At 38.6% G+C, this 27,412-nt stretch overlaps 1 protein-coding gene across 2 annotated transcripts in view; it reads left to right on the forward strand.

The window, feature by feature from the left end:
• The window catches only part of fbxl17 (F-box and leucine-rich repeat protein 17), a 522,739-nt gene that overhangs the window by 170,260 nt on the left and 325,067 nt on the right, over window positions 1–27,412 (forward strand). For both annotated transcript variants that reach the window (XM_078396384.1, XM_078396385.1), the window contains one exon: window positions 10,937–11,067. In XM_078396384.1, coding sequence (XP_078252510.1) covers window positions 10,937–11,067 — 131 coding nt within the window. The remainder of the gene's footprint in view (window positions 1–10,936; window positions 11,068–27,412) is intronic.

Raw genomic sequence — 27,412 nt, forward strand, 5'->3', positions numbered from 1 at the left:
GAGGACCATTAATTGAAATTTCATGTCTGGCATTAACATCATACTTCGTTGTATTGCAAATGTTGATCTGAAAATGTCATTATCATATTTAGGGCCTTGAATAGAAACATAGAAACAAAGGAAGTAGGTGCAGGAGGAGGCCATTTGGCCCTTGGAGTCAGCACTGCCATTCATTCTGATCATGGCTGATCATCCACAATCAGTAACCCGTGCCTGCCTTCTCCCCATGTCCCTTGATTTCGCTAGCCCCTAGAGCTCTACCTAACTCTCTTTTAAATTCATCCAGTTAATTGGCCTCTACTGCCTTCTGTGGCAGAGAATTCCACAAATTCACAACTCTCTGGGTGAAAAAGTTTTTTCTCATCTCAGTTCTAAATGGCCTCCCTTTTATTCTTAGACTGTAGCCCCTGGTTCTGGACTCCCCAAACATTGGGAACATTTTTCCTGCATCTAGCTTGTCCTTTTATAATTTTATATGTTTCTATAAGATCCCCTTTCATCCTTCTAAATTACAGTGAATACAAGCCCAGTCTTTCCAATCTTTCCTCATATGACAGTCCCGCCATCCCGGGAATTAACCTCACAAACCTTCGCTGCACTGCCTCAACAGCAAGGATGTCCTTCCTCAAAATGGGGGACCAAAACTGCACGCAATACTCCAGATGTGGTCTCACCAGGGCCCTATACAACTGCAGAAGGACTTCTTTACTTCTATACTCAAATCCTCTTGTTATGAAGGCCAACATGCCATTAGCTTTCTTCACTGCCTGCTGCACCTGCATGTTTACTTTCAGTGACTGATGTACAAGGATACCCAGGTCTCATTGCACTTCCCTTTTTCCTAATCTGACACCATTGCGATAGTAATCTGCTTCCTTGGTCTTGCCGCCAAAGTGGATAACCTCACATTTATCTATATTATACTGCATCTGCCATGCATCTGCCCGCTCACTCAACCTGTCCAAGTCACCCTGCAACCTCCTTGCAACCTCTTCGCAGTTCAAACTGCCACCCAGCTTTGTGTCATCTGCAAATTTGCTAGTGTTCCTTTTAATTCCATCATCCAAATCATTAATATATATTGTAAATAGTTGCAGCCCCAGCACCGAACCTTGCGGCACTCCACTCGCCACTGCCTGCCATTCTGAAAAGGACCCGTTTATTCCTACTCTTTACTTCCTGTCTGCCAACCAATTCTCTATCCACGTCAATACCCTACCCCAATACCATGTGCTCTAATTTTGCTCACTAATCTCTTGTGTGGGATCTTATCAAAGGGGATAATGTTATGCTAAGTGGTGTATATCTTGAATTCATGAATGAAGACAAAAACAGGGATAAAGAAACTTTGTGTATTAGGGCCAAAATAAAAATAGGCAGATACACGAATGAAGAATGACTCCAAAGAAGAAGTAGATTGAGTAGAGAGGGAAAAGTTCACAGGAGGGAAAGGCAAGATGAAAATTAACACCAATAAGCAAATCAAAAGAAACATCCTTTCTTAATGTAATTAGAGGTCTCCCGGTTAAATAACATCAAAAATAGTAAATGTCCAAACTCTTTTCTCAATCATGTTATAATTTATGGAGTTTCCTTTAAGGGAGATTTTGGGTCCAAAAGTCTCATATCAAGGAACATGTGCACTTGCATATTCTTTTTGATCTCATAAACATGCTATGCAATTGATAATTGTTCCAACTTACGAACAGTGAGTTCAATCTTTTTCAGATGCTCACCAAACAGAATGCAGCTTGCCTTTCATAGTGACCTTGAAGTTAAATGTGGGTAGTTTAACAGTATAGTTTTAAACTGAAAATGAAACATTGAATGCAAATAAGTATCCAACAACAGATCTCTCTCTCTCTCTCTCTCTCTCTCTCTCTCTCTCTCTCTCTCTCTTCTCTCTCTCTCTCTCTCTCTCTCTCTCTCTCTCTCTCTCTCTCTCTCTCTCTCTCTCTCTCTCTCTCTCTCTCTCTCTCTCTCTCTCTCTCTCTCTCTCTCTCTCTCTCTCTCTCTCTCTCTCTCTCTCTCTCTCTCTCTCACTGTGAAATGTCTGTGACTAATTAAGTATCCAACAACAGATTTCTCTCTCTCTCTCTCTCTCTCTCTCTCTCTCTCTCTCTCTCTCTCTCTCTCTCTCTCTCTCTCTCTCTCTCTCTCTCTCTCTCTCTCTCTCTCTCTCTCTCTCTCTCTCTCTCTCTCTCTCTCTCTCTCTCTCTCTCTCTCTCTCTCTCCTCTCTCTCTCTCTCTCTCTCTCTCTCTCTCTCTCTCTCGCTCTCTCTCTCTTACAGTACTTGGAGAGTTTAAAACCTATATTCAAATCTATATACCTTTACAGTGTGTCCATATAAAGTCAGTCCACTGAAACTAAAAATAATATTGCAAATCTTAAATGAAAACAGAAAGTGCTGGAAAAGCATTTAATGTTTCAGACCTGGACCAATTAAGTGTTCTACTTTCCGCAGATGCTGCCAGACGGATGAAACAAAGAACAATTTTTCTTTTTCTATCACAAGTAGAAATGTTGAGAACATTTTGGACTGACAATGCAGAAAATGCTGGAAACACTAAGCAGGTCTGGCAGCATCTGCGGAAAGTAGAACACTTAATTGGTCCAGGTCTGAAACATTAAATGCTTTTCCAGCACTTTCTGTTTTCATTTAAGATTTGCAATATTATTTTTAGTTTCAGTGGACTGACTTTATATGGACACACTGTAAAGGTATATAGATTTGAATATAGGTTTTAAACTCTCCAAGTACTGTAAGTATAAGCATAAGCTTGTGGAGGTCGGCCTTGGTTATAAACAAGTCTTGGTCATCTGGCTTAATGTTAATAGAGAAGTAAAGGAGATACAAAGATGAAATTGTCAGTTGTGTTAAATACAATTCTGCTACGACTACTATCGATGGCCACTATGCCTCACAGAAGTCCAGTTTTGGCAGGCTTCATCCATTCCTAATCCTTTGAAAGGACAGTAGCTTACGAGGGAGTATGTTCTTATTGTAAATGTGCTGCTTAGTCTCTGGAAGCAAATGCGAATAGCTGATCTGCCAATGTTGTCAAAGACAGACCCATCATCAATGAGCAGATTATGCAACTAGTTTTGTGATTGTCACAGATGAAACAATTTAAGCTTCAGCTTTTGTATCTGTTAATAGGGAGATTATTCAATTCTGATGCAATTGTTCAGAAGGTCCCACAAGCCATAATTACTGTACACAGAATGAGGAATAATTTTAATAATTGTTTATGTAAGAGTGAAAAGAATCAATGTTTGGATAGTGAAGGGAAATTGAAGAACAAGAACATGAAAATCTCAGTGCTCTGTAGCATTTTGAGTTTTGGGTGTAGGTTCATATCCTGCCTGTCCCACTGAGTTACTGTGTGTGTGTATATATATATATATATATATATTTATACACACATACCCATATATACATATATACATATATATATATACATATACAAATATATATATCACAAAATGCTGGAGTAACAGAATCCACCTATATCCTTTGACCCGCCGCCCCGACATCAGTCTGAAGAAGGATCTCGACCTGAAACTCCAACAATTTCTTCTCTCCAAGATGCTGCCTGACCTGCTGAGTTACTCCAGCATTTTGTGATACCTTCGATTTGTATATATGTGTGTGTTTCCATAAATGAGTGTATCAACCTGTGAGATGGGTGGCCAAATTTGAAAGTTATTAAATCATAATGAAATACCACAGCATTAAAAATGGGTCTACTTATGATCCTTTTGAGCTAATATGTGTTCAAAATCGGCCAAAATTTGACCGAAATTTAATATTTTCAAAATATGAAAAAAATAGAGAATTTTTTATAACTCATTTTGAAGCTCCCTTACAAAATGTCGGCACGTAACCCTCATCTGAATAAAAATCATTTGACGCAACAGTAAATCGCTCTTAACATACTGTAAGTTGGCATGCAATTCCAAAAGGCACAAAGTATGGACAACATTCCAAATCCCTTAAAATATTAATGGTGAAAAGGCGAATGAAGCCTAAGAAAAAGACGTTTTCTAACTTTCTTTGGTATCTTGCAATTATGCACTCTTTGGGTGGCAGTATATATTATTAAGCAAAATGTTGTCGGGACAGGAATTAAAGTTATAATGGAAAATGATTTGGGTATAGAATGGCAAAGGAACTCTGACCTTGAGGCAAATAAGAGACCCAGTCAGTAAGATATCAGTGCTTCCCTGATGGAATGCATATTACTACTTGGACCCTCTTGAGATCATTAAAGCTATTGTTGTGAACCATCTGATCTAGCAGCAAATTGCTGGCCAATCTTTGTGAATAAAATTTGGTTTTAAATTCTGTTTTCACATGCCACCTGTGTAAATATTGAAGTCAGACAGTAGGCATCATTGTGCTCCATCTGTTGTTGATGTGTTTTTGTACTTTGCTTTAATTGCCTTCTAGTTTCTATCAGGTGCAAACTTATCAAAGAGATTTGTATTATCTTATATTCTAATATTTCAATTAAGCATTTAAAATTACAGTTATTTCCTTGAGTCATTTCTTGACATAGTTTCCCGAACGATGACATTTTAAAACTTATTTTTACTGAACCAAATATTCTTCCCTTCCATATATTTTTTCATACATTTTCCAGTCTATATTCCCTTACTTCATTAAGCAGTTATTCAGCACATGAGTTACTCCAGCATTTTGTGTCTCTCCTTAGTAAATCAGCATCTGTAGTTCATTGTTTCTACATTGAGTAGAGGAATTGGGAAGCGCTGTTGCAATTGTACAAGACTTTGGGAGTATTGTGCATAGTTTTGGTTATCTTGTTATTGGAAATATGTCAATATGCTGGAATGAGCGCAAATAAATTTACAAGCACGTTGTCAATACTTGAGAGCCTGAGTTATAGCTCCAACTAAGACTGCGAGAAATTGCAGTGAATTGTGGACGTAGCCCAGACCATCACACAAACCAACCTCCCTTCCATTGACTCCATTTATACCTCACGCTGCCTTGGCAAGGCTAGCAGCATAATCAAGGACGAGTCGCACCATGGCCACTCCCTCTTCTCCCCTCTCCCATCAGGCAAAATGTATAGAAGTGTGAAAACGCACACCTCCAGATTCAGGGACAGTTTCTTCCCAGCTGTTATCAAGCTACTGAATCATCTTACCACAACCAGAGAGCAGACCTGAACCACTATCTACCTCGTTGGTGATCCTTGGACTATCCTTGACCAGACTTTGCTGGCTTTACCTTGCACTAAATGTTATTCCCTTATCATGTATCTATACACTGTAATTGTTTGATTGTAATCACTGTACCTCGGTGCACGTGACAATAAACTAAATTAAACTGTACAATAAACTAAATTAAACTGTAAACTGGATAAGCTAGGACTTTATTCCGTGGAGAGTGAAGGGTAACATTATTTGGTGTATACGTTCATGATGGGGCATAGATAAGGCGAATGCACAGTCGTATTCACAGGGTGGTGCATTAACAGGATGAGCAGAGTTGTGAGAGGTACAATAATAGCATTTAAAAGATGAGAAGGGCATGGACAAAATGGAGTGAAAAACTTGTTTTCATGCTGTATTATCCTATGACTATGAGCCAAGGTATTTCCCCTCTCACCTGTACCAATATCTTCTATGTAGTTAGTCAGTCAGTGATGATTTGCCTAAATCTATTCTGACTTTCCTTGATTACTACTTTGTCTTTTGAAACTGTTTTACTCATTTTTTCTCGATTTTTCCAGCCATTTCCCCACCAATGATGTTAGATTGCTTGACTTTTAGTTTACTGGTTTATCCCTTATCTTTAATATTAAATGGTGCCATATCATGGTCGGTCATCTCAGTCCTTTCGTACCACTCCTGCATCCACCATGCGGTCAACTCTTACTATTTCAGTATGTAGGAAAGAACTGCAGATGCTGGTTTAAATTGAAGATAGATACAAAAAGCTGGAGTAACTCAGCGGGACAGGCAGCATCTCTGGAGAGAAGGAATGGGTGACGTTTTGGGTCGAGACCCTTCTTCAGACTGTCCCGCTGAGTTACTCCAGCTTTTACCATTTCAGATTTTATTCCTTTTCGCAACAGTGTTACATTGGGGTAGATTCATGCTCTGACAACTTCCAGTCCTTACTTTCCAGTGCTGATCGTGACATAGGTCTATGATGGGAATCTTCTGTCAAGTGCCAGTGTGTTTCTCTGGTGATTTTCGCATGGAGTCCAATTGAATAGAGTGATCCCCTGTAAGCCTCCCAGCTTAATGGTCGTGAAATTTGATTGTTGAATCTGGATATGAAAATAATTCTGTGAGTCCGGTATGTACAGAGAAAGACTCCCCCTTCTCCCCCCCCGTCCCCCCCCGTCCCCCGACTCCCATGCTAGGAGAGGACAATGCTGGGAGCTATACTTGTACAGGCATGGTTATTCGTAGCTTTGGCTCAACAGAGGATCTGCGCCAGATTTGTTAAATCTGGTTGATAACATTCTCTCAGTCCGTTGTGCAAAATTTGGAAGCTGTGTGTCCGGTTCTGAAATTGAGTTGCATTGGTATCATTGCAAGTGTATTTACAAATGTAATGCCCCTCTCAACCACTGTTATCCTCCAGGTTTAATGGAGCACAAGCTCAAATATTGGTTTGTTTTAAGAAATCCTGTAGTCAAAGTTACTGCTGCAATTGCAACTTAAAAGGAGAGTCTCCAACTATGGTTGCAGTTATAGTTGTGGTTACCTATGTAACTCAAAGCCTATTACTGAACAATTTTATTTGGATGCACATTGCTCATCAAGCTCTGCAGTTGCTGTTGCAGAGCTTTAAGTCATTAAGCAAACTATTTTGTGGGCAATTTTCTTCATGTATAACAGGATAAATTATACGTTGTCAAGTGCAAAGTACCAGTTTTAACAGATTTTGCAATGTGAAGCAGTAGAGCTTTTCTTGTCTCTATCAAAAGACATGCAATATTACAATACAATATATAATACTGTCCAACTGCGTATTTAAATATAGTTTGTCAGACAACAGTTCTCGTCAGTTGGAGTCCTCCTGTAACATGCTGTGCAGTGCAATTCCCTTAAATGCTAAGTAAATTGCTGCATTCTGCACCAAGGGATCAATATGAAATGTTCATGAAAGTGATTTTTTAATGGAGACTTAGGAGAATCAAGATATTTATTCTTCAATGAGAAAATGATTAATCTGTTTCAGATAGGATTTAGTGGCATTGATTAGGTTTAATAAATTCGAAAGATTTATGCTCAACTTGCCTTAATTCAGCAATTTGTTTATCTATAAACTTGAAATCGAACTGAGGCAGAAGATTAACCAGAATAGTATGTACATGCAAAAATATATTTATGACTTACAAAAAGGGCGAAGCTTGCACAATGAAGGGGCTGCTTTGGTTGGGCGGCACGGTAGCGCAGCGGTAGAGTTGCTGCTTTACAGCGAATGCAGCGCCGGAGACACAGGTTCGATCCTGACTACGGGTGCTGCACTGTAAGGAGTTTGTACGTTCTCCCCGTGACCTGCGTGGGTTTTCTCCGAGATCTTCGGTTTCCTCCCACACTCCAAAGACGTACAGGTATGTAGGTTAATTGGCTGGGTAAATGTAGAAATTGTCCCTAGTGGGTGTAGGATGGTGTTAGTGTACGGGGATCGCTGGGCGGCACGGACTTGGAGGGCCGAAAAGGCCTGTTTCCGGCTGTAGATATATGATGATATGATATTTAATATTTACAATTAAAAAAACAACTGTGAGAATCCCTGTCAACATTTGAAAGGGATGAAAGGGATTTACAGGTCTGGAAGAAGAGATCATGCCTATCTCACAGAACGTTCCCTTCAGGAAACGGCTGAGAGAAGCCAGCTCCATCCATTGCAGTGAGGTATGTTCATTGACAGGGCCAGAAAACCTTCTGGAAATAATGGAGAACTGCTCGTCCAGAGTGAAATAGGAACTCAAAAATATTAGCATTGATAAAAAATATATTATTAGGGAGATTAATGGGTCTGGAAGGCAATAAACCTCCTAGACAATATAAACTATATCTCAGGGATATGATGAAGGAAGTTGTCATTTTAAGCATTCCATAGGCTCACAAATTAGAAGAGAGTGAATGTGCTCCTACAAAGAAGAGAGGGAGAGAGAAATTGGGGACAATGAGATAATTAGCTTGACTTCATTAGTAAGGAGATTGCAAGAACCCATTATTTGAAAAAGTGACAATAGAGCACTTAAAAAATAATAATAGAACCAGGTAGAGTCAACATGAATTTGCAAAACGCAAATTATATTTGCAAAACGCAAATTATATTTGCCAAATCTATTCATTTTTTCGAGGTTGCAGCAGGTTGATAAGTGCAAATCAACTGATGTATATTTTGACTTTAAGAAAGCCTTTGCCTTACAATATATTATTGTGCCACACAATATATTATGAAACAAAATTAGAATGTATGGCATTGGAGGCAATATGTGATCTATGAATTGATTAATAGACAAAAAAGTGGAGAAATAATAGATCATTTTCAGGTGAAAATAAGTGATTATTAAAGTGTTGCAGGGCTCAATGCTAGGGGCCCAGCTGTTCCCTGTTTATTCCATTGATTTGGATGAGGGGACTACATATACTCCATCCTTGTGTGCTGCCAATGCCAAGATGGCTGTCCACATAGGCCATGAGAAGATACAGTTAGTCTTCAGGATATAAGAATAAGATAAGTGACTGGGCAAAAGCATAATATGGAAAAAAGTGGAGTCACACATTTTGGTAGAAATTATAGAAAAGCAGAGTAATTTCAAGAGATTGAAAAGAATCAGAGGGACAGTGTTGAAAGTCCCTCTGTATAAATAGTGTCTGTATAAATCATTGTAAGTTGACATGGAGATTCCACAAGCAATGAGGAAAGCAAATGGTGTAATGAGCCTTACAGCAAGAGTAAAAATGCATTACTCCACTTCCATATGGCCTAGTGAGACAATGCCAGGAATGTTGTGTACATGTTTGCTCACCTTCCCTGAAGTGGGATCAACTCTCAATAGATGTATTGGAATGCAGGTTCACCAGATTGATTAACGCAATGACGTGTTTGTCTTGTGAAGAAACGTTAAGCAGATTGGAGTTTAGAATGTAATGTAGAAAGTTATTTTAAGCTTGACAGAATTGATGCAAGGTTCATGCTTCCTCGGGCAAGGGTGTCTAAAACCAGGTCAGAGTAGGAGGGTTGTCCATTCTGGAAATTGTTTTTCAGCCAGAGGGTAGTGAAGCCTTCAATTTCTCCCTTCTTATTGATAGATGTTTTGATATTAATGAAATCGAGAAATGTGAGCTTAGTGCAGGAAAATAGCGCTGAGGTAAATATAAACTGTCATCTTATTGTATGGTGGAGAACAGAGTGGGCTTTTCCTACATCAGTTTCTCATGTACTCACTATTTTCTCATGATCTTTGATAACATTAGAAACTTTTGTTACATCAACAGCAACTTCCCAGTTGTACTTCTATCCCTCACAAATATGACCTCTACTGTTCCAGCAAAGCGAAAATAATGTTCCAGAATTTCTTCACAAGTAACTCACGTATCCTGATACTATGATTGTCCTTCTAGCTTGTTGTTTGCCTTGCATGCTGAATAAGTCCACATTTCGTACAATTTTATTGTTCCTTATCAGAAAAATATCTTCGGAAAAGCTATAAAGTGGAATTATTGTTCTATATACCACATACTACAATTATAATTTTCTTAAAGATGATTCCACGTACAATATCTATACGATGATGACTATCCATTAAGCAAATTTGAAACAGAATGAAAAAGTAGGTAAAGTGGACCAAGCAAACTTGACATAGTTTCATGTTCAAGGCTTGTATGTATCTATTTTTCAACAACTTCAGTCTTTTTCAATTGCAACCAAAGTTCATGGTATTGGAAACTAATCTGCATGTGCAAACAGTAAATCCGAAAAGAAACCTTATGTGAAAATATAAATTGTTTGATTAATGCAACACGATTACATTTTCAGGGGAGCTTTCCAAATTTACACCACTGCTTCACGTAATTCTTGGAGAAACAGTATCAAGACCATTTATACCATTTCTCCATGCTTGCATGAGTTTTTCTCGAAATATGGCCATTGTCAGAATGCCTACAACTATTGAACAAGCCTCCTGAAAAGACATTTTGATGTTCCGTGTATTACTCTTTTTTGCCTCGAACATAAATAGGTTTCTATTTCTTCTTTTATAAAGAAATTCTATGTCCTCATTAAAACAAATACGAACATACTAAATCTTAACTCCTTGTGTCAATTAAAATGATGGTCCAAACAGGTCTGCCTCAAAATGCTTAAAATTAATGTTTAATTAGAAGAATTCAAAGCTGTTATACCCACAGCATGAATGCATCATGTATCAGCTGTTGATTGTTTATTAAGCATCCACATATAATGTTTGTAAATAGAAGATTAGAAATACTTTTAGAATATATTTGCAAAACCACAGCTATTCAGATTGTCTGATCCATGCTGGTTCTTATCCTCCATGTGAATCCCCCCCTCCCACACTAGAGTAAATATTGTATAAGTTTCCTTTTGCCTTCATAAACTAACCTAGCTTCTGCTTGCATGCATTGTGCAATTTGCCTTAGTCCATGCAGTTAAAACAAAAGCCTCTCATGTTAATAATTAAATCATTGACTGTGACTGTGGGTGACGAAATCTCGTCCAAAAGACTTGTTTTTTGGATGACAAATAAAGATATCCTGAATCCTGAATGATTTCACTGAAAGAAGGAACTGGTTTGAGGGATTAAATGGCATACAGTGGTTCCTTTTCTAGATTCTTTGTTACAGTTATTTTATTGTGATTTACAGCAAGAATCATAGTGTTTCAAATTTTATTTTTACTTTTGTCCAAAGCTGAAGGAGCTCATCAGTCTCGATCTACGTCACATAACAGAATTGAATAATGAAACAGTAATGGAAGTGGTGAAGAGATGCAAGAATTTAAGCGCTCTGAATCTATGTCTGAACTGGAGCATTAATGACAGGTATGTATATATATGTATTAACTTAATATGAATGGTGAAAACTCCCAAACAACACTTTTTTTTCTCTATGGCTACATGTTTTGGTATCAGAGCCAAAATGATTACTTTGCAAATGATGTCTGCACAATGTAAGTTATAATCATTCCCTTTTCAAAGCTGTCGTAATTGGGAATACCTGTAATAAAAATAAGACTATTGTTTGAAGAGCCAGCCATTCCATTAGCTTATGTTTTGGCAATTTTGAGAAAAAATATGAAGAAAGCTGAAGAAGCATGAGGAAGAAGGGCTTTTTCTTGAAAATTGTTCAAATTATATGAACTTTCTAAGATAATCCATTATATTCTACTCAATTATGAGACAGCCTACAGTTCAAAGTAATTTAATTGTTAGTTAAGTAACATTACTGTAAGCTATTTCTTTTAATTGTTTTTGTTATTTGGCAAGAAGGCAGAAATTGGAACACAATCATCTTTGTTTAACATAAGCAATGTTTCAATAGCTTGATATTCCTATAATTGTGAAGAAGTTGTATTTTGTGTATTCAACAACAATGTTCATTATATTGCCACCTGTGTGGATATAGCCTTCTATACTCTCCTCATCCTGTGCGTTAATCTGTATATCCAGCAATGTGTGATCCAGGCATGTTCTCACTGTCATGTTATTCTGGAAAATAATGCCGAATAATGTATACTCATGAACTAGTTTTGTTCAAAAATGACGAAAACAGCAAAGGCTCCTTTAGTACCTACCACATCATTCAATGTGGTTGCTGGTCATTAATACATTTAAAGAATGCAACAAACAATGGTGGAATTGTATCCGTAGCTGGTTTCAGCCATAAACCTGTATGTAAGTGATTTTTCCTTTAAGTAACCCTGGTTGGGTAAAAATGTTCATGGGTATGGTCGGAGGTAGTGTGGTGATCGGGGAAGTTGGATACTTTACGTGAACAGTGTCCCTTGTGAATCCAAATGAGCACTAATGAATCAAACGGTGCATAAGAACTAATATAGCTCCTATAGTTCCACTGACTGAGCTAACTTGCAGCTGATATTTCGTGCAATTAAGTAGGAATACTGAGAATATTGTTCCCAGTTTTAAATTTTGGAAGGAGTTTTAGTGGGAATCACAGTTTTGTGGAATAAGGCTGTTTTTGTTGCTAATTAGAACTTGAAACACAAACTGGTTATTTTCAAAAAGTTGTATAGGAATTGGGCTGGTATTTTTAAATAGCACACAAAGAATACGAGCAATGTTGTTAATTTTTAATTCATGAGAGAAAGACCTTCCCCATGTTTTATCATTCGCCTTCGTTCTAGTAAAATATTGCAGAACTTTAGTAATGCACATTTTTGGCAGTGAATCAGTTATATTATTTGCTATTAAAATGGATTGCAAGGGAAATTTTAGAGCCACAGAAAGGGCATTTTTATTTAGGTTAGTTATAAAGTGATTTGTATGCAATGGCGCTAGCTCACAAAAATTAATTTATTGTACCATATGCCTGGATCCAGATTCAGTAGAAGGGAAAGCAACCAGCTGAGTAGTTGTGTTGAGTCTGGCAAGAAGAATAGCCAGATCGGGACATAAAGGTGAATTGATACACTAATCGATAAAAAAGAAAACAACCATCTGTAAAATATAGAAACAGACTTAAAAGCAGAACGTTTTATAATTACACAAATCTGAAACCCTGAAAATTTCCAGGGTAATGAACAAAAACCTCTCAAAAGAAAACAGTATATTGTGACTTATAACAGTAATAACCATAAAGTTAATGACGGCTTCAATTTATTGATGTCCTTTGTTGACTTAGATCTCCTGACTTTGAATTGATCAATTAAACTCTCACAGACACTGCACAGCTGGAAAAATAATTCAGGAACATGAAAGGCTTGAAGAAAGCTCAACAACCATGTATTGAGCAACTTTTTTTTCATTGTGAACATCTTCTGGCAGTAGTTGAATGGTTTATGTCACTCAAACAATTTTAATAGATTTAATAGATTACAACTTTTGTAGCCTCACAGGATGAATGCAAACATATTATATGCATGGTATTTATTTGTCTACTTGAGTGCTGTCATTTTTAAATTCTTCCTGAGCAATGTACATTCAAAGACCAGAGAATGGTTGTGTCAAAACAGAATTGGCTTTGTGTCTTGAATGTCACATCATACAGGAGTTTAAGAGGTGGGACAGGAGAATACTGGTATAATTAATTTCACTTTTAAAGTAAATTCAGAGGATTATTTGCACCAACAAATGTGCAAACTACAATTTTCCTCTTGTTCAACCAATAATTGAAATATGAGGTATGAAGGTTGTCATTCTTTTAAGAACCATTGAATGATTTTTTGTTATCTCTATTACTGCAGTTACCTTTATGGACAATACACATATGTCCACTAAACATCCAAAGATGCACAGTTAACACCACATTTCTCAAGATATATGGCAACTTTTATTTTGAGTTCCAGTCAGCATGATCTCGGCGTTTAACCTGTAATCAACAAATTGTCATGTTGTTTTCGACTCCCTTAGATTGTTGTTGAGATATTCCTTTATCTGATTGGCTAATTGATGTGAGATTACTGGTGTGTTCTAACATGGGTTCTGTAGGTATTTACCTGTTCACCAATAAGAAGTTTGTGGAAAGTCTGCAATGTGCTTTGAGCAAAATCATTTTTTAATTGAGATGTTAGCACATGCCTGTTGGGTGGTACAGAGACAGGCTAGATAGCTTTTGCCTTAAAGCAGCAGTTTACTGTAGCACGAATACTGTACACCCATTACTGAGGATGGATTTATTCCATCAAGATAGAAATTAATCTTAACACGCAAGTATTTAAAAATAGAGTTTGAAACTAGAAGTGATGGAAGAATAAAGCGTAATCAACTGTGACAATTACAGCAGAATGATGAGAGAGCAATAATATAGCCACAGTCAGTTTCACAGAAGGATGTGAGGCATTACTCTCAATGTTCATGTTCATAAGTGATAGGAGCAGAATTAGGCCATTCAGCCCATCAAGTCTACACCACCATTCAATCATGACTGATCTATCTCGCACTCTCAACCCATTCGCCTCACCCCTTCTCCCCATAACTCCTGACACCTGTACTAATCAAGAATCTATCTATCTCTGCCTTACGTTATGGTATAACATTGGATTAAGAGTGATAAGTGATATAATTGTTATGCGTCTATTGAAGAATTTCCACATTTCCATATGTCATTGTGGGCTGCATGTTGCTTGCTTGGTTTTGGGGCCAAAGATGCCAATGTGCAGGTGAAAATCATTTCAGTGATTGTGGTCAGTCCGGATGCCAATAGCATAGTGTAAAAATGTGAGGTCCTGCAGGAAAATATAAGTGAGCTACAAAGTAAATGAATAAGAAAGATTTCGAAGGATGGTAATCTTTGGATCACAGTTATTAACATCTACCTGATGCCTCTCCCATTCTCCTCACAGCCCACACAGCACCTCGCTTTAAATTATTGGCATGTTAAAATTTCTTCAAACCTGGCAAACTCAAAAACAGCATGAATATCAGACTATTCAGATGTCAAAGTCCCTGGTTTACTGTCATGCTTGTTGTCAGTGACATCACTGAAATTAATTTTTGAGAATGGATACGCAGCCTCAGAATATTTTAGGATTTGGATTGCTGGCAAGGCCTGCATTTATTACCCATCTCTAATTGCCATTGAATGAAACGGCCGGAGGACATTTAAACGATTACCACATTGGTGAATCTGGAGTTGTGTGCAGGGTGTATTGAGAAAGGATAGCAGTTTCTTCTGTTGAAGGGCGTCAGAGTAACAGATGTCTTTTGTATAATGGGATTTTCATTCTAAATTATTAATTGAATTTAAAACCCATTGCTGCTGTGTGGGTTTTGAATTTTTATATCTGGACTACTAGTGTAGGCCTTTGAATAACACATCCAAATATCTGGACTAATTTAGTTGTTTTGCCATGTGCATCGTGAGGTTGATGGCAATTACAATTCTTTAAGAATCCATCAGTATGTCTGTGTGCTTTTAAAGGAAATGTGCTTTTGATTAATACAATATGCTCCCAAGACTATTCTTTCCTGTTTGACCTTATACACCCCTTCGCCCCACCCCTCCCTATCACCATGCACACAGCGCTTTGTCCTTAGATTTTAAATAGATTCAAATTGAATTGCATTTAATAAAGAATTTCCAATCCTTTGAATGTCTGCCACTTGAGGACCCTGGGTGATGTTCATTCACATAGGTAGGTCATCATTATTCAATACGGGTCAGTTGTGTGAGATGAAAATAGAGGTTTATCTGGCAACTGTGCAGCAGCTAAATCTACGTGCTCAGTAAGTTGAAAAGCAGTTATGGAATAGCAGGCTTATTGCTGTTCTTTGAATATTTCCATAGACAAATGCTTAATCCCATTGCCCAATTCCCACTGTGCACAGATTGACAACAATAGTGGCAAAAGCATGGTTATTATCAATAGGGTTTTGGATGCAATATCTCCATCAAATATTTAAAAATAAAAACAAATAATCTTTGGATACTATTGAGTCTTCATTTCAATTATGCTTTCCTGGAGATTTCAAGTTAACTAGAGAACTGTTTGTGATCTGGAAATGACAATTGAATGGGATTGCTATTATTTGCACCTTCTGATTGAGACTTGGAAGTTGGAACCGTCAATAATGAATGTTATAGAGATCGGTGGTGGTTTAACATCTATTCATGAACAAATAATAGTTTCTTAATGCAAAATCAAATGCAGAATACATAGATATCAAAAATGGCATTTGAAATAGATTACTCACAAATAGAAAAGGCTCAGTTAGGTTTATGTTTGCTGAAATATTGGCTGCCCTGTAAATCTGTGGGATCATCTTCAAATGCTGATAGAAATAATGCTGTGTGAATGTTTTTTTAACCTTACGATGAGTACTGGACTGGCAAAAAAAAGTACAATATTTTGTGCACTTTAATTACTCCCACTAATCAACCATACCTCACTCAAAGCAATGTCGGCTTGTTTTCATTCATCACAAAACCAAAATAATGTGAGTACTAGGTACTTAGAAATGCTTTCCACAGTTGAGTAATTCAGTGAAAGTCTGATCCATGATATTGTAATTTGTTTTGAAATCACATTTTCGTCTGTCTGGCAAAATAATAATTGGCGAAACAACTGTTCAGTGAGGATTATGTGGGTGTGTTCCATGCTAGAACCTTATGCAATAAAAACATGTTCATTTGATTTTTCCTGCTGTAAATCAATGGACCTAATACTCCAAAAGTAAGAGAACAAAATTAAAACAGATGCAAGCAAGACAGATTTCACAACACAGCAGTGTAAAATAAGAAAAGAAGACTGAATACAGTATATAAATACACATGCCCAGAGGTGGTAGAAACAGAAATGTACCATTTAGACCCTCAAGCTAGCTTTACCATTTCAAATGATCATTGCATCTTCTGCCAGCTATGCTTCTGTGGATTTCTTTATTGTTTTTTTTTTAATGCAGCAGGATGAAGTATTAAAATTCATGAGTTTTAAGGATTGCTGGTACAGCAGTGGAAAAGAGCAGAATCCAGATTAGAGGAAAGGAGTAGAAGGTGGCATCCAGTGGCCAAGAGTACTAGGATGGTGGCAGTAGGTAAAGGTTGGAGTCTCACTCCTGGGGGAAAGAAATAGCATTTGGCAGAATGGTTGGAGATGCTTTTTCCATGTGCTGATGTTCCATTGAAGAGCAATAGACCAGGAATTGAAGCAGAGGAAGGCAGAACACCTGAAGCTGATGCTCAGCCAGAAAGAGTGGCATGAGCTAACTAATGGTCACTCAGACAGAGGAGTGGGAGAGAGCAAAAGTTGATGCATGGATGGTTGATATTCCTTTGACTACAAACCACATTAACTTACTATCTTGTCTGTTTTGTATGGAGAAATAAGATTTTCAAACCTAAGTCAGTGCTTATTTCGGCACGGTGGCGCAGCGGTAGAGTTGCTGCCTTACAGCGAATGCAGCGCCGGAGACTCAGGTTCGATCCTGACTACGGCGCCGTCTGTACGGAGTTTGTACGTTCTCCCCGTGACCTGCATGGGTTTTCTCCGAGATCTTCGGTTTCCTCTCACACTCCAAAGACGTACAGGTATGTAGGTTAATTGACTGGGTAAATGTAAAAATTGTCCCTAGTGTGTGTAGGATAGTGTTAATGTGCGGGGATCGCTGGGCGGCGCGGATCCGGTGGGCCGAAGGGCCTGTTTCTGCGCTGTATCTCTAAATCTAAAAAAAATATCTAAAATCTATTCACATTTGCGATGTCTTCTTTCCCATGTTATTTTTATAGTCACTGTATGTGTATTTGCATCCAGAAGAGCATGCATGTGTGTGTGCACACGTACACTGGCACACACATGCAGATACACATGCACACACACATATAAGCAGGGAAACAGACGCACACAAACTTGCATGCATAGACAAATTCATTCAACAACAAAAAGAAACAATATTTCTATGGTTAAAAGTGGCCAAAGGCATTGATTGAGTTGTGTTAAAAACTTGCATTTTGCTGCTCAATTAAGTGTGGAACACTGCACAAACCATACCATGTAGTGGAAGGCCATGTATGCATATAAAGCCAAAGTATGCATGCCAAAGGAAACATAAAAATAATAAAATATGACCTCAAAGTATTTTATAGTTTTAAAACATTCTCGGAGTGCATGAATTTTTTATGAGAATAAAATGCATTTATTTCTGTCATTCAGATCAGCTCAATGACTTCCAACAATATTGTTCCTTTATTGTGGTAATCCATCCCAAAAAAAGACGGTTTCAGCTTTTCCCTTTTCAGTACATCAAGAATGATTTAAGTATAACCTTGTAACACCAGACGCACTGAGTAACTCTGCTTAAGGCTGACAAATTCTTATTACATTGGGAATACACTATTTGTAACTTATGTTTTGAAAATGCTATTTTTTCTGTTAAATGGTTAGTATACTTGCATTGAACATTTTGCTTCTGTTCACAAGTGTCATGAAATGTTCATAGGAGACAAACATTATTGATTTAGTTCAAATTTCTTAAATAACATTTGAGAATCCTCACAGAGAATATTACACGCATATTGATGAAAATGTTCCTATTAACTAACAAAAGGAAGTTATCCTGCTTGATAACTAAATTTAACAAACACCCTCATGTCCAATGCCTCCTGTAATGGTCATGTCTTCCTGATTGTGATCTTAATTTTGTGACCAATGGTTCTACCATGCTCTACAGGCATCCTTTTATTTAATTTCAGAACACATTGTTTTTGCTTTTTTCCATCAAGATCTTGGGGGCTACCTTTTTTTGTGATACCCCCATATTTGACAGAGATAAATTAAAAATAATTCAACAGAGGGTTGAAAATCAGCAGATTTCAAGAACTGGATAAATTTAATTAGAATTAAATAAAAGAATTAGGGAGTGTTTAAAAAGATGCGTATGGTGTTTTGTAAAAATAAATGTGATAGCATCTTGTTATTGTCTGCATCAGGAGAGTGTTGAGTACACATTGAAGTGAACCTGTCCAATTTTCTCAAAATCAAACCACAGACCAACTCCAAAACACATTTTAACCAATGGATAGGAAAACCATATCAGGCTTTACTTCATGGTGCTTTGGAATATAATTCTAGTCTGTTCTGTCAGTGCCTGGTGTGAACAATGGTGCCCATTCTTCTTCTTCTTTTGCGAATAGTTTTTTCCCTCTCTGCTAGCTAAGATGATTATTGAGATGTGCTCCAGATTTTGAACTGCTTGTGCATAAGAAAAAAAAGGTAGCATTGATATTTTTTATCATTTAACCTTGGTTTTCCTACCTTCATTAAAAAGGAAAGAATGAGGTTGGACACATAATGCTTTTTATAATTCATGACACCCAAAAGGTTTAAGAGCCATGGAAGTAACTCTGAAATATTCACAGAGAGATATAACATGAGTATAAGAATCTGGGTGGTGTTGATGAGAATATATAGAGAAGTAAAAATAGGATTCATGTGGATTATGTGGGCCAAAGTTACCAATTTTATAGAGAGATATAAAATTGATAACTTTGGGCCACATAATCAACATGAATCCCATTTTTACTCTCTACATATTCTCATCAACACCACCCAGATTCTTCTACTCATCTACACACTGGAGCAATTTATAATGATTTAACCTTATCATTCCACATATGGCAGTTCTATGAATAAACCAACAGGGTTACAGTGAGAAGGTACAAACTCCATGCAGACAGCATGCAGCATCAGGATTGAACCAGAGTCTCTGGCACAATGGGACAGTGGTTCTCTCGGCTGTGCTACTGTGCCATTTGTGAGGATACTGTTGCGGTGAGGAAAATGTAACATGTTATTTATATGCAATAACTTTGTCAAACATTGGTGGAATAAATGGCATAATGGAATAAATATTATTTCTTTTTAATGTAAGAACAGAAAATGCTGGAAATGCTCAGCAGTAAGAGAAACTGGGTTAACATTTCATATGGATGATGAGATACTGCCTCAGTTGCAGATTTTTTCCAGTGTTTTTTTGTTTTTATTTCCGATTTCCAGCAAGTGCAGTTTATAAATTTGGTTGCCAAACGTTGACTTGGTCATAAAGAGAAGTTCTCTTTGAATAGTAGCAATAATCATAATGCCTGCTGAGGGCAAATGGGCCTTGGTTCAATAATTTTTCATATGAGCATCATTAACGCAACAGTCTGAAATATATGTCTGGTCTATGAGGTGAGCTTTAAACCCACAACTGGCAGCATTCAGATAAAACTGTGCACTGAATCAAGGGTGCTACATGTCTGTATCAGATAGGTGCAGTTTCCATTCACCACAAACTGGGCCATTTTATCTTTGAATAAATAAAGCCTGTATTTTTAGCATTCAAAGATTAAAGGAGCAAAAAAAAAATTTGAATTGATGTGACGTTATATTCTTTGCCAAAGGGCATAAATCGACAGCGACATTTTTCTATCTTGCTCACCTTGTGTGATTGTTTGTAATTTACTGTTCTGATCTCCAATTTCTTTGGTTCTGACAATAAAACTTGTTTGATTGATAAACATTTAAAAATAGTTACCGCTGAATGATTTTGCGCACTGAGCACTTACATTTATCTAATGCTGTCTGCAGATCTATTACAGTGATAGATGTAATCAGGAACTTATTATACCTATACTAGGAAATGGGGGTCAAGCAGCACGTCTGTAGATCTTACAGATTCTCTTGACCTACATTATAAATATCTCCAGCAGGGTTCAAAGTCGGCTTCAGTTCCAGAATTATATCAACTTGTTCCACTGTATGAACAAGTGCTGTATGAACTCAACAAAATTTGAAGCCAGGATTCCAAACATGCAAGATCAAAGCTATTGAACAGAAATTCTTGAACGGGGAGGCAAGCATGGTTTTGAATGCCCGATTTGAAGCTCTTTAAACATGTGCACAAAAGCTATCATCACGATCAACATATTCGGAAAGCCAAATGTGGGAATATATCATGCTTCAGTTTTACCATTAACCTTTTACTAATAAGTAAAGCAGAGAGTGTCATATTTTACATTTGTTAATAATTTGACTATCTTGGTGGTGACACTGGCAAATGAATGTAAAAATCTGTGCCTGGATCTTTGCTTCATAACTTAGATTAGAGGGAATAACATAAAAGATAAGGGCCAAGAGATTCTATGAAAGCATATCCCGGCTGTGACTTTGTTAACTATGCAAGGCCCAATCAAAGGTACAGTGCCCTCCATAATGTTTGGGACAAAGACCCATCATTTATTTATTTGCCCCTGTACTCCACAATTTGAGATTTGCAATACATAAAAACACATGTGGTTAAAGTGCACATTGTCAGATTTTATTAAAGGGTATTTTTATGCATTTTGGTTTCACCTTTAAGAAAGGAGGGAGAGAGAAAATGGGAAATTATAGGCCAGTTAGCCTGACATCAGTGGTGGGGAAGATGCTGGAGTCAATTATAAAAGAAGAAATTGCGGAACATTTGGATAGCAGTAACAGGATCGTTCCGAGTGAGCATGGATTTACGAAGGGGAAATCATGCTTGACTAATCTTCTGGAATTTTTTGAGAATGTAACTAGGAAAATGGACAAGAGAGAGCCAGTGGATGTAGTGTACCTTGATAAGCTCCCACATAGGAGATTAGTGGGCAAGATTAGAGCACATGGTATGGGGGTAGGGTGCTGACATGGATAGAAAATTGGTTGGCAGACAGGAAACAAAGAGTAAGGATTAACGGGTCCCTTTCGGAATGGCAGGCAGTGGCGTGCAGCAAGGCTCGGTGCTGGGACCGCAGCTATTTACAATATACATTAATGACTTAGATGAAGAGATTAAAAGTAGCATTAGCAAATTTGCGGATGACACAAAGCTGGGTGGCAGTGTGAACAGTGAGGAGGATGCTATGAGGATGCAGGGTGACTTGGACAGGTTGTGTGAGTGGGCAGATGCATGGCAGATGCAGTTTAATGTGGATAAATGTGAGGTTATCCAGTTTGGTGGTAAGAACAGGAAGGCAGATTATTATCTGAATGGTGTCAAGTTAGGAAATGGGGAAGTACAAAGAGATCTGGGTGTCCTTGTTCATCAGTCACTTAAAGTTAGCATGCAGGTACAGCAGGCAGTGAAGAAAGCTAATGGCTTGTTGGCCTTTATGACAAGAGGAGTTGAGTATAGGAGCAAAGAGGTCCTTCTGCAGTTGTACAGGGCCCTAGTGAGACCACGCCTGGAGTACTGTTTGCAGTTTTGGTCTCCAAATTTGAGGATGGACATTCTTGTTATTGAGGGCGTGCAGCGTAGGTTCACGAGGTTAATTCCCGGAATGGCGGGACTGTCGCATGTTAAAAGACTGGAGCGACTAGGCTTGTATACGCTGGAATTTAGAAGGACGAGAGGGGATCTTATTGAAACATATAAGATTATTAAGGGATTGGACATGTTAGAGGCAGGAAACATGTTCCCAATGTTGGGGGAGTCCAGAACCAGGGCCACAGTTTAAGAATAAGGGGTAGGCCATTTAGAACGGAGATGAGGAAAAACCTTTTCAGTCGGAGAGTTGTAAATCTGTGGAATTTGCTGCCTCAGAAGGCAGTGGATGCCAATTCTCTGGATGCTTTCAAGAGAGAGCTAGATAGAGCTCTTAAAGATAGCGGGGGGTATGGGGAGAATAGACAATAGATAATAGACAATAGGTGCAGGAGTAGGCCATTCAGCCCTTCGAGCCAGCACCGCCATTCAATGCGATCATGGCTGATCACTCTCAATCAGTACCCCGTTCCTGCCTTCTCCCCATACCCCCTCACTCCGCTATCCTTAAGAGCTCTATCCAGCTCTCTCTTGAAAGCATCCAACGAACTGGCCTCCACTGCCCTCTGAGGCAGAGAGAAGGCAGGAATGGGGTACTGATTGTGAATGATCAGCCATGATCACATTGAATGGTGGTGCTGGCTCGAAGGGCCAAATGGCCTATTCCTGCACCTATTGCCTATTGTCTAAATGCCTTCTTTAATGCAGGTATAAGTGAGCTCTCAGCACCTATCAATAGTCAATAGTCAATTTATTTGTCACATACACATAAATGTGCAGTGAAATGAAAAATTACCCGCAGTTCAACAATAAGACCAATAAGAATAATCAATAAAAATGCAGTAACACATACAATCATAACCCACATCAAACAAAAGAAACATCCATCACAGTGAGTCTCCTCCAGTCACCTCCTCACTGTGATGGAAGGCCAGAATGTATTTTTCTCTTCCCTGCCGTCTTCTCCCGCGGTCAGGCTGTTGAAGTTGCCACGTCGGGCGGTCGTGGCTCCCGACATTGAAGCCCCCGCCGGGCGGAGAAAATCCCGCGGCCTGTGAAAGGTCGGACAGTGAAAGGTCCGCGGCGGGACGACCCAAGCCCCGCGATTCGGGGCGGGCGAAGACGCTGCTACTGCCGCTGCCGGAGCTCCCGATGTCGGCCCCCACCCAGGGGCCTGCGGGCTTCCGACGTCCAAGCGGCCCGCGCCGGAGCCTCCGTAGACGAGTTGCAGCCGCTCCCGCAACCTCCGAAGGCAGCCAGCGCCGCAAGTGGTGAGTCCGGGCCGTGGGCTCTGCGAACCAGAGCCCGGGTGGTCCTAGCCGGAGGCCGCCAGGTCCAGGTGCATGGCCAGTGTAGGCCGCAGCTGGAACGGAGACACGACACAGATACAAAGGTCGGGTCTCCATTCGGGAGAGACAATGTTACAGTTCCCACACCCCCCCCTTCCCCCCATGTTAGTTCCCACCGCCCCCCCCCACATAACACACAACCGCAAACACTACATCATATTTAAACTACAATTAAGACAAAAACAACAAAAAACAACATAAAACACCAAAAAAACGGACTGCAGGCAAGCCGCAGCTGCGAGGGCTTTCCTCCAGTCTTTCCATCACCTTTGTAAAGTTGTATTGCAGTTTATCAACATGAGGACCAAATTTACGCCAATGAAAGTCAAAGAAGCCATTATGAGACTCAGCCAAACCTTAGGCTTACCAAAATCAACTGTTTGGAACATCATTAAGAAGAAAGAGATCACTGGTGAGCTTACTAATCGCAAAGGGACTAGCAGGCCACGGAAGATCTCCACAGCTCATGACAGAAGAATTCTGTCTATAATATAGAAAAATCCCCAAACACCTGTCCGAAAGATCAGAAACACTCTTCAGGAGTCAGGTGCGGATTTGTCAATGACCACTGTCCGCAGATTACTTCATGAACAGAAATACAGAGGCCACGCTGCAAGATGCAAACCACTGGTTAGCCGCAAAAATATGATGGCCAGATTACAGTTTGCAAAGAAGTACTTAAAAAAGCAACCACAGCTCTGGAAAAAGGTCTTGTGGACAGATGAGACGAAGATTAACTTATATCAGAGTGATGGCAAGAGCAAAGTATGGAGGAGAGAAGGAACTGCCCAAAATCCAAAGCATACCACCTCATGTGTGAAACACGGTGGTGGAGGTGTTATGGCCTGGGCATGTACGGCTGCTGAAGGTACTGGCTCACTTATCTTCATTGATGATACAACTGCCGATGGTGGTAGCATAATGAATTCTGAAGTGTATAGACACATCCTATCTGCTCTAATTCAAACAAATGCCTCAAAACTCATTGGCCTGCGGTTCATTCTACAGCAAGACAATGATCCCAAACATATTGCTAAAGCAACAAAGGAGTCTTTCAAAGCTAAAAAATGGTTAATTCTTGAGTGCCCAAATCAATCACCCGATCTGAATCCAATTGAGCATGCCTTTGATATGCTGAAGAGAAAACTGAAGGGGACTAGCCCCCAAAACACGCATAAGCTAACGATGGCTGCAATACAGGCCTGGCAGAGCATCACCAGAGAAGACACCCAGCAACCGATGTCCATGAATCGCAGACTTCAAGCAGTCATTGCATGCAAAGGATATGCAACAAAATACTAAGCATGACTACTTTCATTTACATGACATTGCTGTGTCTCAAACATTATGGTACCCTGAAATGGGGGGACTTTGTATAAACATTGCTGTAATTTCTACATGGTGAAACCAAAATGTATAAAAATGGCCTTTATTAAAATCTGACAATGTGCACTTTAACCACATGTAATTTTTTCTATTACAAATCTCAAATTGTGGAGTACAGAGGCAAATAAATAAATCGTTGGTCTTTGTCCCAAACATTATGGAGGGCACTGTACTTGTGAATTGAGGAGTCCAAAGCTAATGAATATGAATAGTTAAATATTGTAATAATCACATATTCTGACTGCAAACAACTCCTTAAGCAGTATTAGAAAAATATTTAATAACACACCAAAGTATATTCCTGTTTCTTGGATTATATTTGACAGTCTTTTATAACTTGAGCATCATTTATTTATAATTTATGTTTTGTTTTGTCTGTGTTTTTGTGCCTGTGATGCTGATGCAAGCAAGATTTTAATTGTACCTGTACCTCAGGTACTTGATCTCAGTCATGGTAAGTTGATTTGTTGCAATTAACCTCAATGGCATGGGGCAGCACAGTGGCACAACGGTAGAGATGCTGCCTTACAGCGCCAGAGACCTGGGTTCGACCCTGACTACGGGTGCTTGTCTGTACAGAGTTTGTACGTTCTCCCCTTGACCTGCATTTTGGTCGTTTATGGGATCTCTGGTTTCCACCCACATCCCAAAGACGTACAGGTTTGTCGATGAATTGGCTTGGTAAAATTGTAAATTGTTCCTAGTGTGTGTAGTGTTAATGTGCAAGGATCGCTGGTCGGCGTGGGGTCGAAAGGCCTATTTCCGCGCTGTATCTTTAAACTAAACTAAACTAAACTTCTGGGCTCGGGGGGGCTGTATCAGCAATTGTCGCTACGTTTGCTAACTCATAATCTCTCAACCACAAAACAGCCAATCTTCACATGATTTTGACTAAGAACAACACCGAGTCTTCAGGTTCACACATGAAAAATAGTGACCAGAGCTGTTGGTATGTACAAAACTGCACTCTTGTATTAGTCAGTACCTTCAGATGAGAAATTAAAAAAGAGAAAACTGTAGGTCAGAAAGTGCAAAATGTTCACAAATGTTCACTCCTACTTTTGCAATAGATTCACCCCCTTTCCCTAAACTCTTGGCCATTCTGTCTTGCTGAATCACACCATTCATAATATGTGAGTCTGCGAGGAGCTGTGAGTACCACCTTACTTCCAGCACTAAGATTGTTTATTTCACTTGTGTACTGTTACATGTATCTGACCTTGTCTCACAATCCATCACAGCTGAAATCCTGGTGTGAGCTTTGTTATGTCAGATTTGATTATTCTAATACTATACTTATTGACTTAATATCCTCCATTAATTACAAATGATCTAAATTTATTTTGCAAATAATTTGTCTAAAAATGAGTCTAACATTGATCAGAATTTAAATTTCTAACATATTTGTCAGCTATGGTTGTGGTTACTAGTTTCATTCCAATTACTTCAGTACTTTAGGAATGCTGCATAGAAGGAGGTGTCATCTTTCATAAGCGAACTTGCCTCAAAGGTTGTCTTCTCTCTCTCTCTCTCTCTCTCTCTCTCTCTCTCTCTCTCTCGAGTGATCACTTTGATGGGGTTTTTGTATAGGCCTCACAATACTTAATGGAAATTAGAACAGATATGTCGGCAAATGTCAGTCGGATGTAAAAACAATAAGTAAGTAGTAAGAGGGGATTTTAACTTTCCCATTTTGACAAGGATTGTTTCACTAAAGAGCTGAGATGGGGTGGAATTTGTAAAATGCATCCAAGAGAGCATTTTAAAGCAGCATGTGCAGAGTCCATCTAGGGACGTGGCTGCATTTAACTATGTATTGGGTGTGGTGGAAGTGTCTGTGACCCTCTAGCCCTTTGGGAACAGTGAGCTTAAACTGAAGATAGACAAAAATAAACCAATACCAATCTGCTGTTATTTGTTTGTATTCTTCAACATTTGTTGAAAAATAAGTAATGAACACCTATTACTTTAAAAAATGTAAAGCAATTACTTCACTGAATTATGTCCTAAATGTAACTTGGACTTAAACTGCAGTATGATATGTGTAAACAAGCCAACCGATTATCTTGTTTTTAAAAGCAAGCAACAGATATCTCAGCCAATTATTCCACATGATCTTCCTATTGATGTGACTTGTTCATCATGACTAATGCAGTGCCACATTTTGAAGTGGCATCAGTGAAATCTGATGCTTGGAGAGAAAGCGGTTCAATTTTGCTAGATTCTTACATTCACTCGGCTTATAATTTCCCTCAAGAGAAAAATAATGATGTTTGCATTTCTCATTTTGATAAAGAAATATTGAATCTTGGATTAATTAAAAATGCTGATTAACAAAACTGAAACTTCCTAATTGGTAGAAAATGCTTTCATTAAAACCTTCTCATTGTCATAGGCCTCTCTTGTACTCCTAAAACACGGTCAGATGCATCAAAATTTGATGAAGCATCCATTCAAAAATTTATTTTTATACCTTATTCAAAGCTCTCCCTTACATTAGCCAAATGTCCAAAACTGATTAATAACCGTTATTGCAGAAATCACTGGCAATAAAGCTTGGTTATTTATTTGAATTAAATGTGGGAAGTGATGGATTTATCTAATTACTGTGCCCAAGATACAATTACACCAGTAGGGTCAATCTGATTGTCACCAATTAGAGAAGGAAAGGCTGCATTTATGGGTCTGAAGAACAATTAAGTAATTTTTTATGC

This window comes from Rhinoraja longicauda, chromosome 3 (genome assembly GCF_053455715.1).
Source record: "Rhinoraja longicauda isolate Sanriku21f chromosome 3, sRhiLon1.1, whole genome shotgun sequence".
Classification (NCBI taxonomy): Eukaryota; Metazoa; Chordata; class Chondrichthyes; order Rajiformes; family Arhynchobatidae; genus Rhinoraja; species Rhinoraja longicauda.